The following is a 21,252-nucleotide window of genomic DNA, read 5'->3' on the forward strand; positions in this document are numbered from 1 at the left end:
TGTTGAACAAGTGGGCTCAGGTTACGAATGTTCTATCTCTCAGGGTCTTTTAAACCCCATGGATTTGTTATGAGATGAGGACGTGCTTCCATGGGCCGTACGAGATACATAGTGAGGAATACAAGAACTCTCGCCCCAAAACACGATTGCCCCGGGTCAAAGCCGGCGACCTCGGAACGGTCGCCACCAGGTATTCCAAAACGTAACTTCAGTAAAACTATGTCTAAACCTAACCGCATTCCTAACCTTATCCTCCGTAAAACGAATACAAGAATACAAGAACCGCTGGGGTGAGCGGTCCGTGAAAAACATGTGTTGTGGGGCGAGCGTTCCGGTTACCGTAGAGAGGTGCAACCACCTCAGGATCACTCTAACTTGAGTACAGATCCACATATTATGTCCGATTCAGAAGCCCAGGACCAGGAAGGTTTGCCTAAAATGATCGATTCCTCATCAAAAGGGTCTAAGGACCTAAACGCCTGTCAGACCTTTCAGAGGTAACCAGAAGACTCACCCCAAAAGACGCTCGCCCCCATGTTTCTCTGCCGACCACACGCTGGGGCATTTTTTGTATTCTTGTATTTGTTTTACTGAGGATAACGTTAGAAATACGTTTAGGGTTAGGCATAGTTTTACTGAGATTAAGTTTAGGAATGGGGTTAGGTTTTGGCACCGTTTTACTGAGGTTAAGGTTAGGAATAAGGTTAGGTTCAGGCATAGTTTACTGAGGTTACGTTTAGGAACACCAGGTAGACACCGTTCCGAGGTCACCGGATTTGCGCCCGGGGCGACTGTGTTTTGGGGCAAGCGTTTTGGTATTCCCTTTTCTTCTTCTCCTTCAATAAATGTGCTCCTGTACTGTGCAGTTTGGCAGTGTGCGTATGCGGCCATATTCTTTTATTATTGATGTGCACTTGTTCGCCTACGCACCTGCTCTTAAGTTTTTACTATTGGTGTGCGAAAGTTTTTCCTCAACAGTATATGCAGTAGCCCAAAAGTCATGTGCTTGCAAAAACAAATAGAACTCCAAAAATGTAATTAAGAACAGAACTCAAGTAAATGTACTTAGTTACTGTCCGTCACTGGTTGTGGATGAGAGGCCCAATCTGGGGCCTGGCTGTGATTTTATATTTTCATGTATTGTTAATGTATGTTAAGCCCTGCCTCTACTTCTGTCTCTGAGAAATGGGTGTTGTAAGGGATTACGCAATGCCTTAGGTGGCACAGGGATTACGTAATGTAATAAGGTGGAACAGGGATTACGTAATGCCATGAGGTGGAAAAGGGATTACATAATGCCATAAAGTGGCGCAGGGGATGGCACAGCCCTGTGTATAAAACGTACCAACTGGACAATGGATTTAGACAAGGGAGGGGGGGCGTTAGACATTCAGTCATGAGGGTTTCTCTACACATACACCTGTTTTCACACTTGACATTGTTCTCTTCCTTCTCTCCTTTGTCTTCCTCTTCTTGCGAGTTACAGGCACAGTTTAATCTCAACAGATTGTACAAGACTGGAGATGTGCTTCTGGGTGGTTTGTTTCCCTTCCACGTCACCTCTGTGTTCCCTGAGCAGTCTTTTACCTCCAAGCAACAGGAGCCCACTTGCTATCAGTGAGTATCACAACTAGCAAGCAAGAGAACGGTGACCTTGCTTTGATAGATAGAACCAGGATTAGTTGATTTGTATATTTCTTCAAATGTACACATAGTCGCTGTCGGGTGGAAACCTTGTATGTTACTTTTCATGGGGAGAAAAAAAAGAAAAGAAAATAACCTGTGTTTCGATGGATCAAATGCAGTTAGTATTTTGTCACAAGCTCTTTCTAATACTTTTCATTAGTTCAATATGTATATAAGCCAGAGACACACTTAAAGGAGAATTTTGGACTAAAGTTTTCTTACCTTTTCTATGACGTTATGATATCTTAGGATGAATGGTACAGTAGAAAATTTTCATAACTCCACCCCTGAGCCGCCACAGCTTAAAAGGTGCGCGGATAGGCCTTAGGTTAGATCACATATTTTAATAGCTTTTTTTATTAAATTTTTTGGTGAGATCTGACGTTCATAGTGACAGAACATTGTCCCAAAAAAAAAATAAAAAAATAAAAAAACAGAAGTCTCGCTAGACGAGATTGAAATCTCGAGATTTCAATCTCGTCTAGCGAGAATTCTGTTTTTTTTTTTTTTTTTTTTTTTGGTTGCATAGTGTTCTGTCACTATGAACGTCAGATCTAAAATTAAAAATTAAAAAAAAAAGCTATTAAAATATGTGATCTAACCTAAGGCCTATCCGCGCACCTTTTAAGCTGTGGCGGCTCAGGGGTGGAGTAATGAAATTTTTCTACTGTACCATTCATCCTAAGATATCATAACGTCATAGAAAAGCTAAGAAAACTTTAGTCCAAAATTCCCCTTTAACCACGTTCACTTTCACTTGAATATTTTCTTTAAAAAAATTGCTAAACTAGTCGATCCACAAGCTCACAAGGCGTTGTGGTGCAATGTCTTGTGAGCTTGTGGATCGGCTAGTTTGCTACGTTTGTGTGACCCTGTAGTAAGACAAAGTAAGGCATTGATTTATTAAACAAAAACATAAAACCTTTCAATATGGAGATACATGGTTTCTGACAGCAATGATATTCAACATTACAGTGTCATTTTGTGTGTTAGTTTTAGCATTGAAGTGTTCAGATATGCGCAGACCATGGCTTTTGCCATCAATGAGATCAACAGAAACCCCAGCCTGCTGCCCAATGTGACTCTGGGGTACAGTATCTATGATACCTGTCTCACGCTTGGAGTTGCATTCCGTGCAGTGATGTCACTGATCAGTGGGAGAGAGGAGCAGTTTACACTGGATGAGAGCTGTGTCGGGTCTCCTCCAGTGATCGGAATTGTGGGTCCTACTACCTCTAAAAGTTCTGTTGCCATCTCTAGAATGTTAGGTTTGTACAGAGTGCCCATGGTAAGTTTCCTACTTGAAAAAGCTTGTGTCTACATATTTCAACTTTTAAATTGTATTTTCTTTTCTTTTCTTTCTCTTTTTAAATGAATGCCCTATTTCATCATACTACAGCGTTAGACCAAAGTAGCAAAAATAGCCAATCAACAAGGTCACAACGCATCAAAGTGTGACACGTTGTAAGCTTGTCGGTCTGCTATTTTTTGTTTGTTTGTTTTAAGTCAAAATGGAAAGGTTGTGTAGGTTTTGTAAGGTTTTCAACCGATAGAGATGACAGATGACAGAGATTACTGCTTATGAAAAAGCCAATATCCATGTATCTTAGTAAAATGTGTAGCCTAGTAATTAATTAGGGGTTAGAACGTGATTTTTGTGTTGCTGTCCATGGTGCTGAAGAATACACAGATGTATGCATTCTGCATTGTGATCATAGGGTAGAGTGTTTGTGTTAAAATAGCACATTGTGATCCACTTGCTTTCTGGAATGAGATTCCAAAGGGCAAAGGCAGTCACTGCTGGTTTGAAGCTAAATACAACTTATATTTCACCCCTTTTCCTTTTTTGGCAAATGTTCCATCACGCAAAGATTTGCCGGCCCCCCCTGAAGTAGACCCACTGTTGAACACCCATGATCTAGTACATTACAGAACAGATGTTTTGTGCTTTGTTTTTGTTTTTTCAGATAAGTTACTTTGCTGCTTGCTCCTGTCTCAGTGACCTGACTCAGTTCCCATCCTTCTTTAGAACAATACCAAGTTTCGTCTTCCAGGTGCACACACAATAGACACAATAGACAATAGAGAATGTTTGTATCTAGTAGTTCATGTTCCACACACTGATTTACCCACCATGTGAATAATCTAACCTAAACACTTATCCCTCCATTCTTTAACCAATCAGGTGCGAGCTATACTCCAGACTATGAGGTGGTTTGAGTGGACCTGGGTAGGACTGTTGTTTAGTGATGATGATGGAGGCCGTGATGCTGCCTTATTAATCCAGTCTGGTCTGGACCAGTCTGGTCTGGGTTGTGTGGCTTATTCAGAGCCTCTGCCCTTTAACAATGACCTGGTTAAACTCCAGAGGATTGTCACTGTGATGAAGACGTCCACAGCTCTTGTGGTCATTGTGTTTGGATATGGGAGATATATACATAATGTCATAGAGGAGGTTTGTGTTATTATGATAAATGTAAATTTAGGGATTCATAATCCGATGGAATCTATCATGAGAATATATTGAAGTAAAGACATCTCTTCATCTATGAATACATAAGTGAGCATATATATATATATATATATATATATATATATATATATATATATATATATATATATATATATATATATATATAAATAAAGCCTATAAATAAAGCCTGCAACGATACATGTATTCGTATTGAACTGTTCGATACGAGGGTCTAGGTTCGGTACGCGCTACGAACGGAACGATATCAATATACTTTTCTTTTTTTTTATCAACGTCCGACGATGCGCCCTGTGCTCAACCTTACTAGTCTCAATGGATCTGCGCTCAACTATGCAACCTAGACCAACCTTGAGTTGCCTGCTCCTCCCCTCCGCTCCCCCCACATAGAGTAAACAAAAAAAACAAGTCACGCCGAAAGAGAAGACACGCTGAATGCTACGCTAAGATAACCTCTTGCAATAATGGCTAATGCCACAGAGAGACCAGAAATAAAAGACCCTCCACTATCCAGCAGATCTGGCGTTTGGAGCCACTTTGGGGTTTGGTATAGCTCCATTAGAGAGACTGATTTATTCTATATGGACCTGTTTTTGTTTAATAGCTGCTAAGAATGTACCCCAGAAGATGGGTGAGGTAGCCTATAGCTCCATCAGAGAGACTGATTTATTTTATATGGACCTGTTTTTGTGTAATATGTTGCTAAGAATACACCCGAGACGATGGGTGAGGTATTAGCTCAGTCATATATATATATATATATATATATATATATATATATATATATATATATATATATATATATATGTATTTATTTGTTTTTACTTCTTTTTTATCTTCTCTTCCTAACACACAACAGGTGGTAAAGCAGAATGTGACAGGTCTGCAATGGATCTTACCTGCCACTTCGGCTTGGTGGGGAGACCCAGGTCTCCAAGCTCCTCACTACCTGCCCTACCTGAGAGGCACCCTGGGTTTTGCCATTCGTCATGGAGAGATACCAGGTCTCAAGGACCTCTTGCTAAAAATACATCCTGACAATGACCCTGTCAATGGCCATGAGGATAACATAGTGAGTATTCCGTTTAATTTTGCATTTAAGCTTTTATTTCTTGTTATTTTATTTATGCTTATTTCTTCATTGTTGTTTCTTCAGGTAAAGCAGTTTTGGGAGCACACATTTCAGTGTAAATTTGCACCCCTTCCGTCAGAGTGGGTGGATGCTGGTGGAAGGGTGTGTACTGGACAAGAGGACCTAGCAGAAACTACCCTGTTGGATATGTCTGACCTCAGTGGAGACTATAATGTGTACAAGGCTGTGTATGCTCTGGCCCATGCCTTGCATGACATGTTGCAATGTGTGCCAGGAAGAGGGCCTTTCAGTGGGCACAGCTGTGCCAGTTTGCAGACAATACAGCCATGGCAGGTGGGATATTAATTCACAGTATACCTGTTTCTATTTGGATTCAAATTCAGAATAATAATGAAAATATAAATATCACATTGGTGAAAAACAAGAGAAATTGACATATAGTAGCATCTTTCATGTATCATATGACCAGCACAGTGTTGTGTAGACATGCCCTCGTCCGTGGTCGAAGAGGCCGATTTCTGAAGGTGGTCTGTACAGGTGGTAATTATTATGTTCTTCTGAAGGTGGTCTGTATAGGTCGTAATTATATGTTCTTCTGAAGGTGGTCTGTATAGGTGGTAATTATGTTCTTCTGAAGGTGGTCTGTATAGGGGGCAAGAGTTAATATACTGTATGTTCGCCATTCTGCTTAGACTCACTGCACTCGCATGCTGCACTGTCTGCCAAGCCCCACTTCTTCATAGATGATTTGAAGCAGCCGACCCCAGTATATAGTAGCTTCAGCAGGGTCCGTTCTGTCCATCCTTTGACACCATCTAACAGGTCCCAGATGTAGCATGGATTCGTGTGGGACCTGCTGTCTCAGACTTCTGCTTCCAAGATGCTCCATCCATGTGTGAACATAAGGTTCTCATGGATAGAATGGAGCATCTTTTGTGCCGTCTTATTGTAGGGATCCAATCAGGAGAACCCCACACATATCTCATTTCAGCTTGTGTTCCATTTCCAATTCTGTCTGCTAATTCACTTATTCACCCTGATTGGATGAAAAAAATATCCCGAGCAGAAAATGTACACTTTAACAAAAGAAAAACACTTACAGCACATTTTATGTGCTGTAAGTCTACCATTAAATCTAAAAAATGTCAATGCCCCCCCCCCCCAAAACACACACACACACACACACACACACACACACACACACACACACACACACACACACACACACACACACACACACACACACACACACACACACACAAACCATTCAGTTAATGTTGTGTTGTACTGCAATACTGCAATGGTGTAGTTAATACAACAGTTCCTGTCAATGTAACCATAGCATTATAGTGTATATTACATACAGTAGATCTTTTAAGTATCTTGCTCTTCATGATTCTGCTCATCACCATTTCTAGATTCTCTATTACCTGGAAAAGGTCAACTTCACCACATCTGTTGGTGATCGTGTATCATTTGATGAGAAGGGTGATGTTTTACCAGTCTTTGATATATTGAACTGGGCGTGGCTTCCTGATGGAAGCACAAATATTCATAACGTAGGTGTGGTCAGGAAGTCAGCCTCCGGATATGAAGAATTCATCCTTGATGAAGACAGAATCTCCTGGAACTTTGAATCCAAAAAGGTAATTTCAGCTTTCTAAAATAACTCATGTGGAGCTCATGGTGTGAATGTAATTGAGTTTAGACTGTAACTGATCGTTGTTACTTTCCTCTGTAGCCTCCTCGGTCAGTGTGCAGTGTGAGCTGTTCCGCTGGAACTCGTGTGGCCAGAAGGAAAGGAGAATCCGTCTGCTGCTTTGACTGCATTGCTTGTTCTGAGGGAGAGATCAGCAATGAGACTGGTAGGTTTACATTACTAGTCCATACCCGGGGTTGTTTAAAAACTAAAACTAAATCCAGACTTTTATTTTTGCTTATTCTCCCCAAGTTAGTCGTCATTCCAAATCATTCCTCCCCACACACATTTTGTGTGTTGTCACTGCTGTTGTCTCCTACTGACTCCCCTGCCAGTGTGGAGCCCCCACCGGGAGGACATAGAGCCTTCGTCCAACTCCTCCCAACACTCCCTGCTGACAGGTGCTGCCCCAGCCTAATTAAATGCAGCCTGGATACTTGCCACTGTCACTACAGATCCACAGCCCGTGGCAAAAACACTGACAACTTAAATTTGGAAAAAGTTAAATAAATCGTCTTAAATCATTTTCAGATCGATATACCCACTTAGGAGAAAAATGCATGACAACGGCCATGTGTAATGTGGTATAAACCGGTGTACATCACCTTTTTGGTCTAGATCTTAGGGGAGCACTTGGAGATGTTGCTTGGTGCTCACCCTAACATTTTGCTGAATATTTAGCAAATTCATTGGTCTTCATGACCAAATAGAAGACTGTAAGCATTTCAGTGCTGATTTAGAGCACATATACTGTAACATAGTTAAACGCAACAGAGCCATATATACAGCATGAATAATTGTTGTGCATTTAAAAGCAATGAATCTGTTAAGATAACTATTTGACGGCAGACTGCTTATTTTAATTGACGACAATCTATCAGACTGCAGAGGAGGTCGGAATTATGAACGGACCCCGTGTGTATGTAGGAGTACAGTTCTGAGCACAACGCTACATGTGTCTGTTGCGCACATCTAGTTGTTGCTGGTGCAATACAAACTAAATACAGCAACGTTTCTTTAGGCAGCATGACATAATTAACCACTCACCTATGCTGCGGAGGTTCAAAGGGAACGCACCAAAGTGTATTCCATGTGCGATCTTGTTTACTTTCGACCAGCGTCATAATGGCTTGGTTTCAACTAAAATCTGATTTGCTCAAAAATGGCGGATTTCAAAATAAGAGCCACTGTAATATGATTAGTCAACACTGGTTTTATTTTTAAGTCTGCGTACAGGAAGTAGATTGAGTAAATTAGACGTACGTGACACCAGAGCTAGTAACTGACACTATAAATAAATAGAAGCAAAGACACCCAAAGTTCTTCTTGTGGTGAGGCAGACTGTAAGGAGGAAATACTGAGGTCTTCAGGTGAAAAAAATAAATAGATTTCTTTTACGGACAAAATGGGCCCCTCCTGCATACTTTGAAAGCCAATCATCGTCAATTGGAATGGAATCCAAAATATCAGACAGATACATCTTGATCACATGACTACAGAGATATAGTGTACCAATTTAGAAAAGAATTGGTAGGAGTACTAGCAAAAAGTGTTTTGCAAAAAAACTGCAACTTTTCAGGTGGAAATGGGCGCGGCATATTATACCTACCGTTCCAGATGTATTGGCCAAAAGGTGAATGTGCCTATTATAGCGCCACCATGAGGCCGATTTGAAAAATGTAGGGTGGCATTTCTCCCTTGGTCTAGTGGGAAAATTTCATAGAATAAACAGGTTACATTTTGGAAATTGTTGTGGAAGTCCAGCTCTATCGGTAAACTCACTGAGGATATAAATGGATGAGGACGGACAAGACAGACAGACATACATAATGAAGGACAGAGGTTTTTACATTCATAGTAGGATAAAGAAGGATTATAGTAGGATAGTAGCATACAACACAGATTATCTTTGGGACAATACATATCTGTCTCTTTAAACTTTCTGTTTTTGTTAGACTCTACAGAGTGCACCAGTTGTCCAGAGGACTTCTGGTCAAGTCCCCAGCGTGACAAATGTGTCCCTAAGAGCATGGAGTTCCTCTCCTACCATGAGGGCCTGGGTATCTCCTTGACAGCCATCTCATTGCTAGGCACACTTATCTGTGCCATTGTCCTGGGAATCTTCATCTATCATCGAGACACACCCATGGTACGCGCCAACAACTCAGAACTCAGCTTTCAACTTTTGTTGTCACTCAAACTGTGTTTCTTGTGCTCACTTCTGTTCATTGGCCGTCCCAGGCTCTGGACTTGTCAGCTGAGGCATGCAGTATTTGGGATCAGCTTTGTGCTGTGTGTCTCGTGTATCCTGGTAAAGACTATGGTGGTGTTGGCTGTGTTCAAGGCCTCAAAGCCTGGAGGTGCAGACATTATGAAGTTTTTCGGTGCTATACAGCAGAGAGGAACAGTTCTGGCTCTTACTACCATCCAGGCAACAATCTGCACAGCCTGGCTTGTGTCTTCCTCACCAACTCCTCATAAGAACACACAATACCACAGTGATAAGATAGTCTATGAGTGTGAAGTGGGATCAATAGTTGGTTTTGCCGTGTTACTTGGTTATATTGGTTTACTGGCACTCCTCAGTTTCATCCTAGCATTCATGGCAAGGAACCTTCCAGACAACTTCAATGAAGCCAAGTTAATTACTTTCAGCATGTTGATCTTCTGTGCCGTGTGGATAGCCTTCATCCCAGCATATATCAGCTCTCCAGGCAAATATGCAGATGTAGTGGAGGTATTTGCTATTTTAGCATCTAGTTTTGGGCTTTTGGTGGCACTGTTTGGACCAAAGTGTTATATAATCCTTTTGAAACCCGAGAAAAACACTAAGAAGGCCATCATGGGTCATGGTGCCACCAAGACGTAGAAGCAGAAATTCAATTTATAAAAGTGTATTTTATAACGATACGTTTATATGGTTATATCTGATTGCTGATCACCTCGTTAGGAATTGATTGGGTTGTCACTAAATCCGGTCGGAAATCCAAACATCTATTATCTAATTTATCATGAAAAAAAGCAATTATTAATTCTCTGTGGGTCAAAGTAGGTATTTAAAAGGCAAATTATGCATAGGTTTAAAATGGTCAAATGTACCCTTTAGCTGTTATCTTTGGCATAATGTTTTAAGGCTTCTGGTTTCATTGGGTTAAAGCTGCTTTGTGTGATGTCATGGTCAATAGACTTGAAAACAACATTTTCATAGGTGCTGGCCCAACTCTAAGCTCCCGTGTTGCTCACCCCTCCAAAAGTCTTGCTTCCCACAATGATAGGCTATTCAGTGCAGGAAAAACACTTAATTGTGAAATGATCATTTACTCTAATAGGTAACAATGTCATCAACTTCATTCATGGATACTCCTTTCCAGTGTGACAGAAAGCAGACACTGATAATGTGTAAACAGCTTCTCATATTAAAGGGATAGTTCACCCAACAAAAACAATATATTTTTCTATAGATTAGTCACCCCATGGAGACTTGTATTCATGGATATTTTTTTTGTTTTTGTCACATTCCTAAGCCAATAATTTGATGACCAGCAGACCGGTAGGCAGCGGTTCCGGTAGGAGAGACAGAGGAGACTCTTTGTGTCTCCTTCCTATCAAATTATTGGCTTATGAATGCAGCACAAACTAAAACATATCCATGAATTAAAATCTCCATGGGGTGACTAATTGACAGAAAAAAAGTCATGTTGGGGTGAACTATCTCTTTAACTCATTTGCAAGTTATTTGCTTTTTTCAATCGTAACCAGTGGGACCAATCATAGGTCCTTGTACAGAGACCATGCAGGCCTATATTAACTCTTTGACTGCCAGAGTATTTTCATAAAGTACTCCCCCAGTGCCAGCAATTTTCGTGTTTTTTTATTTTTATATTTTGAATTTTTCTCATGAAAATAATTTAAGGACACATAATGTAAAGACCCAGCACAAATCCGCCACTAGAGCGCAGCACATGACAGCTTGATCCATGTCGTTGGGTCTCTCTCACCCTTCTTCATAGATTAGACAAGGAAAAACGGATGTGACGTCCCCCCCATTGTTTTGATCGGCGAAAATTACGTTGTGATATACGACGGCGATGACTGATCGTCACCCAGACCATAGATTATAGAAGAGAACCGTTCCGTTTGTCCGTTATACCGTGTGAAAACCCGTTTATTTACCTATTTTGGACGAAAATGACTGGGGAAAAGAATCAAAAACCGGAAACGGAATCCAGGTCATGGAACCGGATGCAGATGTCCGTGAAGTAAGTGGAACTCGAGAATAACATTGAATATTAAGCAGCATAGCGCAATCAGAGATTAAACAATGAACGCGCGTCCAGCGCGTCGAGCGCGTCAACGGCCAACTGGACAAAGTAGCACTTGACGCGTTATCGCGTCGTCCGCAGTCAAAGAGTTAATTCATAATTATTCATTCAGGTTCAGGATAGTGCTGCTACCAAGACTTCTCATAAACTTAAACCCAGGATTTTTTAGCTATTTGCGTGAAACGATATCATCTGTCTGACCTCCTTTTTCACTGAATCAGGTCTGTTGGTCCAATGGTTTCTCGCTTAAGCGACTGCCTGACAACCTCAAGGTCGCTGGTTCAAGGCTCACTTCATGCAGACTTCATTTAAAGTGCAATGCAAACAACATGACTGTATCAATGAATTCATGTGCAATTGATAAAGATAACATGAAATGCTTATTTGAGAGTATGTTTTTTCAATGTATGACATACTTCATTGTGAAAATAGCCGATCTACAATCTCACAACTTTTCAGATAGCAACAAGAGTATTTTTTGTCAATGTATGACATACTTCATCGTGAAAATAGCTGATCTACAATATCACAACTTTTCAAATAGCAACGAGAGTATTTTCTTTCAATGTATGACATACTTCATTGTGAAAATAGCCGATCTACAATCTCACAACTTTTCACGTTTTGTGAGCTTGTATCGGCTACTTTTACTGGTTTCTGTTCTGAGGAGACGTACAATTTCGGTAGATGGTTAGGGAACCAGTGATCTAGAGTAGTTAGCAAAACAGAGGCTTGGTCCATCAGGGACGGAAAGACATATATATCAACAGACACTACCAAGGCTGTCATATCTCTAGCTCAATGAGAAGAAAGGCAGCCTATGAGTGCGGAGGTCACTGGTTCCATCCCTGTTCCGACGATGTGTTGATGTGATCATGATTTGGCATTCGTAGTATTTCTTGAAGTTAGGGGTAGGCATAGTTTTACTGAGGTTAGGGTTAGTGAGGATTTAAAATGCTCATTTGTTAATTGCATGGTCTTCTTTCTCTCAAGTTCAGTCTTCCATGTTTCTATGGCTTATTGTGCATATTACTTATCATTGCTTCTTTCTTTCTTCTCTCTGCATTCGCTGGCCCCGTATTATCGCTACTTTTGACCTCTGACCTTTAGATTTCCCACCATTTTGAATTATATGAAAAACATACATTGGCTCATAACTTCTGCATTTTTTCACTTATGGAAAATCCGCTACTAACGTTTTGTCGGCAGAGGTCCAAAGTTCATGTGTAAAGAATTTCGCAATTTTGGAAATTACTCAAAAATCCCAGGAGGAGATTGATTTTAACTATTGCAGTTTTATGAAAATTATTCATCTGCCCCTAACACACACATGCAGACTCACATTTCTTTGAAACGTTGCAGTAATGTAGAGGGTCATTCCAAATATCACTGAAACCAATCTCACTCCAATTGGCCAAAGGGGGGCGCTATAGCATTTTTTTTAACATGCAAACTTTAAACAGGCAAAAGTCATGCCTCGTTTGGCCGAAAGTCGTGAAACATGCTTACACTTGTGCCTTGACTCATGACGAACACATCTATCGCTTTGATCAGTAAGTTCCGCCCTTAGATTGTCCGCAATTTTGAGCAGTTTGAAAAACACTTAAACCCAGGATTTTTCAGCTATTTGCGTGAAACTGTATCATCTGTATGAGCTGCTTTTTCACCAGTTCAGGTCTGTCGGTCCAATGGTTTCTCGCTTAAACGTCTGCCTGACAACCGCAACGTCCCCAGTTCAAGGCTCACTTCATGCAGACTTCATTTAAAGTGCAATGCAAACAACATGACTGTATCAATGAATTCATGTGCAATTGATAAAGATAACATGAAATGCTTATTTGAGAGTATGTTTTTTCAATGTATGACATACTTCATTGTGAAAATAGCCGATCTACAATCAGTGCTGCTTTAGACTCCACAGGGGCCCTAAGCATGATACGGGACACAAGCATGTGTCCTTCGCGCGCGCGATTTTTTTTCGCAGCCTGAGCCTGAGCTGGTTGTATCAGATGCAGGCAGTGGAACTTTGGTTTTACTTGTAGTGGCTGTAGTAGCTGGCTCTACATCACTAAAATCTGACTCTGAGCTGCTTGTATCTGATACTTGCTGTGTTGTAGCTCCTTTAGTCAGAAACTTAAGCATAGCACCTGAAAATTAGAGAGCTCATCTTAATTTCAGAACTCATTAGAGGTTCAAACTGTTCAAGATTTCCTGTGATATCTGATCTAATAATAAAAGATAGATAGATAGATAGATAGATAGATAGATAGATAGATAGATAGATAGATAGATAGATAGATAGATAGATAGATAGATAGATAGATAGATAGATAGATAGATGGATAGATAGATGGATAGATGGACAGATATATAGACAGACAGACAGACAGACAGACAGACAGACACATAGACAGACAGATAGACAGATAGATAGATATAGATAATGTTGTGCATCCATATATTTCCCAGTATGCCCAAAATGTTTTGATATTTCATCAATAGCTATTTAGTCAATGTCATTGTATAACTTTCCATTTTGCATCAGTGCATTCAACTTTCAACTAAACCTTGCTTGGGTCTGCCTGCTAGTGTTAAAAAAGAAAAGAAAAGGTTATGATATTGTCATGTTTTGGTCAAAGTTGTTCTGTTATTTTGTGTATTTTTGGGCGGTGAAACCGCCCCTATAAGTGAGATTTGGAAAAATGTACATTTTCCTGCGCTGTGATCTGGGCCCAGGAAATTTGTAGAATTATCCTGCGCTGTGACTGGCCAATCACAATCTATTCAGGACTGTGATTGGCCAGTGTCACATGACACATGTGCATAGCCCTATATAAGCAACCATAACTTGAAAAAAACCATAAATTGGTTTTTTTCAAGTTATGGTTTTGTCCATCATAAAGAGTGTTTCAATAAATGTATTTATTTTTACTTTGTATATTGTACATCGGAATATGACTTTCATAAAGACTGTTTCAATAAATATATTTATAGTTATTTAGTTATATAGTTATTTATTTTTTGTACATCATTGGTTGACTCCTTTCAGTATTGTAGTTAGCTAGGAATACACCGCCCACTTCACACAGGGTGTGATTTTTCTTTTCTGTGTTCACTTGCACTTCACTTTACTATGCACCACCCCAACTATAAATATAATTTCCTCCCTGCTGATAATATCTTCTAAGTTTTAGTTTGGTAAATATATCATGAAATGATTTCAGGATATATTTGCCAAACTAAAACTTAGAAGATGAAATGGCAGGTATACAGACAGTGCTGCTGCTTTTACCCTCAGTAAGGCAGACCCAGAGGCACCACGTTATATGAGAGAGATATCAGATTACAAAACAAACGACAGCAGGAGGAGCAGAAGCAGCATGGCTTGCTGGCTCACACAGTACAACACTTAACAACAACAACAACAACAACCACCACATTGCCACTGCAACTTAGCAGACTATAGCTGACAGACTGTTCTAACCCGACAAAGGCAATTGCACGCTGGCTACAAACACAGCAACAACAGCATGGCTCACTGGCTTCACAGTGCAGCACATAACAACAACAACAACCACATTATTGCAATTGCAAGACAAGTAAACTGTTACAGTTGTATTTATGAGTCCGGAGGTCACTGGTTCGATCCCTGTCCCCGACAATGTGTTGAGGTGATCGTGATTTGGCATTCTTAGGCTTACGCATAGTATTTCTTGAGGTTAGGGGTAGGCATAGTTTTACTGAAGTTATGGTTAGTGAGGGTTTAAAATGCTCATTTGTTAATTGCATTCTCTCAAGTTCAGTCTTCTATGTTTCTATGGCTTATTGTGCATATTGCTTATCATTGCTTCTTTCTTTTTTCTTCCTAAATTCACTGGTCCCGTATTATTGCTGCTTGCAGCTATATTTTTATTTCAAATGCATTTAGTTATACTTATGCTATGAACTTAAATACTAAATAATATAATTTTAATGCTAGTCATTAAGCTACTATAATATAGACTGAAGTAATTAAAGCGGGTCATGTTTGCATGTTTGGAATTGTAACAGCTGAAATCAATAATATATCAGTATTCCAATATTAACCTGCAGGGATTTATTGAAGGTGTGGGCCGCATGTGGCCCCTGGGCTGCCAGTTGCCCATGTATGCCTTGAGTATACAGTGTCACACAAAAGTAGCCGCTCACAACCAGTGATGGAAGATGTACTCACATGTTTTACTTAAGTAAAAGTATCAATACTGCAATGTAGACATACTCTGTTAAGTAGAAGTCCTGTATTACAAATGTACTTGAGTAAAAGTATAAAATGTATCGGCATGAAAATATACTTAAAGTACCAAAAGTAAAAGTAGCCTACTCATTGTGCAGAATGTCCCATTTCACATGTTCAAAATGTATAAAACGATATGAAACTAGATGCGACGCATTGTGAGCTTGTAGATCTGCTATTTTCAAATGGACGAAATATATATATGGCTTAAGTGGTTAATGTATGTATTGTAATAATAATCAAAATCTACAAAGTAACTAGTAACTAAAGTTTTCATATACTTGTAGTGGAGTAAAAGTACAATATTTTCCTCTGAGATGTAGTGGGGTAGAAGTAAAAGTATTGAAATTTGTAAATACTGAAATTAAAAGACTTACTTCTGTCAGATAACTCACGAATAGATTGAACCAATATTACAGACCAAATATATGAAACAATATTATAGAATGAGAATACAAGAGTGGATGTAATATATTTTATTTTGGCGTTCAGGCTCTGCTACATTTTTCTCCCTGCTCAGCATAATTAAGACAACCATCATTAACCTTTAAGAGCAGGGAGATATATATACATAACAGCCCCCCATGGGGAACAGAACCAATAGCAGAGCCCACTGGTGGTGCTGGGGTGGTGGTGGGAGTAAACGCTGCATGACAACACCTATGAAACACAAAGCAGACAGAACACAGATGAAGGTGAGCTTAAATAACCCGCCCGATTGGTCAGCTCACTGCCACGTCAGAGTATGACGTACTGTATGGGTCTGCATGACGCTGTAAACAGCCCCATAGAATCTCTCTCGAGTGTATGCTGCCAGAACTAACTCGCAGGCTATGTATAATTTCTGTCAGATAACTCACGAATAGATTGAACCAATATTACAGACCAAATATATGAAACAATATTATAGAATGAGAATACAAGAGTGGATGTAATAATATTTTATTTTGGCGTTCAGGCTCTGCTACATTTTTCTCCCTGCTCAGCATAATTAAGACAACCATCATTAACCTTTAAGAGCAGGGAGATATATATACATATAACCCCCAACACTGCGGAACCAAGAACGCCCTACGGTGAACGCTCACCGATTCATCCAAGCAGATATCCCACTTGACTCCTGATGGAGACAGTGACGAAATTGCAGCTAGCAATTCTGGATCATGCTAGGATATTCTAACATTATGTGAACTTCTATGTGGAAACTATGTGTGGGGTGAAACCTCAAACCCATACCAATTGACCTAGCTGATATCCCATCCTTTCCCCCAAAACAGCGAAGACCAGCGTCTGGGATCAGCGAGGACATACTAACTTTATGTGAACTAAAGGCCTTAGCTGCCATGGCATGGCAGCACTTAACCATTCCCCTAATAACACATAGAGGAATATCCTATCTGATGGTAGAAACTATGTGAGTGGTGATTACCTCAAACCAATTGACCAAGCCGATATCCCATCTTTTCCCCCAACACACCGAGACAAGCGTCTGGGATCGACTAGGACATACTAACTTTATGTGAACTAAAAGGCCTTAGCTGCCATATGGTATGGCAGCACTTAACCATTCCTCTAATTCCACATAGAGGAATACACTACTTAAACTTAACATGACTAAGTGTTAATGCAACCGTGATGCAAGCTCAGAGTTGATGCCCCCGACCGCATCACCGTGATGCCCCCAACCACATCAACTCTTATGCTACCCAACCGCATCAGCCGTATGATGCCACCCAACCGCATCAACCATGATGCGATTTAAAAAAAAAAAAATTAAATTATTATTATTATTATTAATTATTTATTTTCTCAAATCCATGAGTTCAACAGACCACCTGTTGATTCCTGAACTTCAGGAGTCCTAAACGGTGTCCTAAAGCGATGTCCACCGGCGTGCAGTGCCGCACCGCGAGTAGGATCGAAGAGGACATCTATATATATATATATATATATATATATATATATATATATATATATATATATATATATATATATATTTTAAGAAATCTGAAATCAGTACCCGTGCACCATGCACCACGACCCAAACATGAGCAACCCAACCGCATCAGCCATGATGCCCATTAACCGCATCAACCATGATGCCTTGAGTTTGAGTAACCAGCTGAACTCTCTAGTGCCAACTAAAGAAACATTTTAAACCTAACATGACTTTGAGGTTACGCTACACCTTAACTTCACCCAGCGACCACCAGATATGCATGGTAATAACAGAACTACCATTTACATTTAGCAATTACAACACTTGTATTCATTACATCCTGAGCCAACAAACTCCCCATTTGATCGAACATGGCACTAAGGACCATTTTAATCAGAACGGTTGAACTGTGCACCAACTGAAAATATGCAGAAAGTTGAGATTTGTTCTGCTGAATTAAAGCTTAAACTGAAGATGGGACATGACCTGTTGAACAAATGAGCCACAGATAAAACATAATGCTGCTTTGTGTGAGAACAGACTAAGATCTGTGTGTTAACAGCAAAGATCTATGACTGCCACATCTAACCACAGATTGACTTTCTAATTAACAGAATACTGAAGCAGCTTCCAATGAGAGACTTAAGATAAATCATAAATGTCCTTCCATAGAAATGCAACATCGAATGATGGATGCATGTCTAGCTCTTGATATACGCTCAGATTAGACTCCACATAGATGAAAGCAGTGGATATGGACTTGGCTAGCAGAACCAACATATTTAATCTGAATCCAGTACTCCCTTTCCATACATGCTTATAAAATTGCAACCTTGCTTACAAGACTGCAAGGAGAACCACAGCCTGTGTCAATACCGAGAATGATAAAACACCCTTTAAAGGACATACCAATTGGAGTAAACTAAAATGTTTGCCTCCTGAGATGATTTAATTAACGACCATAACATTCATCAAGTTCAATAACTTCATAACAAAACGTCAAGTTTGAGCGGTTCAAGATCTTAAACCTTAAAAAAAAACTCAACCAAGGTACTTGGTTTACTGACTAATTAATTTTAACATGGCCAGCTCCACATAACCTGGACGGAGATGACAGCTATTAAATTGATGCAAATCGGAGACTGCCATTACAGTCTATCGCAACAACAGTCCTTCCCTAATGCACACTCTACTATTTAATGATTTGTTAGGCCGACCCATTAAACAAGCAGTGTTAGGTTCCCAGCCACATTGACAACCCCGATTATTCTGCTGCAATACTTACTTCTGAAAGCTTGTCGCACATAACATGTCAACATCACTTGTCAACCGCTTTTCATAGTATGCATTACATCCGGGGAACTGGAACATACGTCGTTTCCAAGACAAAACCAACTTAGCAGTGTTTATATCCATCTCATATCACCATGACCATTTAAACGGGCTGCCATTTGCTAAAGAATCAAATGAAACAGATGGGTTCCTTTCAGTGTTCAAAGACTACTTAAGAAAGTTACTGCAGCCTACCATCCTCATATCCAAGGTGTGTGCCGCAAAATGAGAATCACCTTTTACTCATCCCGACCTTTAAAACAAGTATAGCTTAGCAATACGAGAGCATAGGCAACAGTAGAATGCAACCAGTACATTGAACCAGCACTGCAAGCCAACACAATAACCTATTATTACTTGCTTGATTTGAAATTAATTCACTTAATTATTATATTAAACAGCCTACTTTACCGCCACCACAAAATAGAGGCAATTGAACTACTACAATTAATTGACAACCTCCGATGCAATTCAGCCTACTCTGCAAAATAGATATCAGAAGACATAGGTTTACACAAATGATAAATAGCTATAACCACCATCGGGCACATGAAAATAAATCAACCCCACACCTACTAGCTGCAACATAAATAGATTAACATGATATGACCAGTCTGCACAACTATAGACTACTTTGATTATAAAATGTTTTATATATCTATATATATATATGTATTATCCAAGGTGTATTCAGCAATGTAAATCACCTTTAACTAATCCTGACTTTTAAAGCAAATTAAGCTTAATTAGCTTTGCAATACAAGAGCATAGGCAACGTAGAATGCAACAAGTACATCTAACCAGCATTGCGAGCCAACTGTAACACAATATAAAGCCTAATATAACTTACATGATTGCAGATAATTACTTCATCATTATATTTTAAAAGCCTACCTCCACAAAATCTTAGCACAATTAACTGGCTACAATTATTTGACAACATCCAAGCCATTTAGCCTACTCTGCAAGTTAGATAGCAGAGAACGTAGCTACATCAAATGAAAATAGCTGTAGCCACCATCAGTACATGAAGATAAAATCAGCCCTACTCATACTGGCTGCAACATTAAAATATTTACACAATATAATGACCAATCTGCACAACTATAGACTACTTTAATCATAACATTTTAAGAGCACCATAATGACCAATCTGCAATTATAGTTTCTTTACAGTATATTTAAGAACATCCATTGATTGAATATTGTTTGAAATCATGAACCAGACCAACTAACTGAGTACTTCCTAACGGAGATACTTGCTATAATTGCTGCTTTACTCAAGTGAAATCTGCCTACTCCTGTATCACTAAAGTGACAAGAAAATACTACATTTCCCAGACTGCACCAAAAAGTTCAACCAGTGACGTCATAGTCAGACAGCGTGTATTGCGGAATGCGGAAGCGAAGCTCGCCGCTTTATACCATAGAATTAATCATTTAATCCATTCCGCCCAGAAGCCATACCAGAACATTATATAGATTGATAAAATTATTTTCAATTAAAGCTTCTGGTAGTAACGGTAGCAGCGCAGCAAGAAGCAACCTTACTTAAGCTTCACGATAAAACAGCTGATATCCTTGAACCCCTCAGATCTGCTATTATGTGATATTTTTGAGTAGGCCAAGGAAGTACCGCCATGTATGTTTTATTTTGTTTCATGTTTTTGGGAATATTTCACTTATACTGGAGGTGAAAGGGTTTGGATTTGGATGAAACCTTGCTCAAATTTGTAGTCATAGATCATAGAAGCATCATTGGCCACATGAAGTCAGATATCCACATGAAGCCACACGATCATCTGAATCAGAATTTCAACTTTATTGTCTCTTCACAGTCTACAGGTATAAAAAGTGGGTGAAATTTGTTTTTGTGCAAGCTCGTTTTTGTTACTTTCAAAAAGAAAAAAGAAAAAGAAGGGGAGTTAATCAGACAGTTAAAGAAAAACATGTCAAAGAGAGGCAAAAATCTAAAAATATCTTCGTATATACACCAGCAGGTACTATATGTATATGAGGTTTAACATAAGGTGAGAGGTAATCTCTCAAGGCAGATTCTGGTGAAAATTATTTTTTTCCCTTTTTTTATACTGAATGCGTTCTTGGGTTCGAGGTGGCGACACATTCAGTACTGTAGGTTGACATTAACAGCAGGTATGTGCATGAGACTTAGAAATAAGGTGCAAAAAGAGTATCAATGCATTGTCAGGTTCACATAGGATGGTAGACCGACCACATACAGTGCTGTATAGGTCGAGAGATGCAGTCGTTTCTTGAGAAATGACGTGCGCTAAAGGCCTGTTACTGTAAGAAGTCAGAACGTTACCCTCTGAAGACTGAGGGGGTTTCTAGAGGAAGCTGTGTGTGTGTGTGTGTGTGTGTGTGTGTCAGTGAACTGTGAAGTCAGTGCACCTGTT

At 39.6% G+C, this 21,252-nt stretch overlaps 1 protein-coding gene across 1 annotated transcript; it reads left to right on the plus strand.

The window, feature by feature from the left end:
* Positions 1-2,827: 2,827 nt before the first annotated feature.
* LOC308099683 (extracellular calcium-sensing receptor-like) lies at positions 2,828-9,838 on the plus strand (the record flags this gene model as incomplete). The annotated part of the gene is made up of 6 exons (XM_080448417.1): positions 2,828-2,974; positions 3,872-4,141; positions 5,037-5,249; positions 6,689-6,916; positions 7,012-7,135; positions 8,925-9,838. 6 exons carry the CDS (start codon positions 2,828-2,830, stop codon positions 9,836-9,838), a joined length of 1,896 nt encoding a protein of 631 aa, XP_080304543.1.
* Positions 9,839-21,252: the final 11,414 nt, after the last annotated feature.

Source organism: Gymnoscopelus braueri, assembly GCF_963280865.1.
Source record: "Gymnoscopelus braueri genome assembly, chromosome: 13".
Lineage (NCBI taxonomy): Eukaryota > Metazoa > Chordata > Actinopteri > Myctophiformes > Myctophidae > Gymnoscopelus > Gymnoscopelus braueri.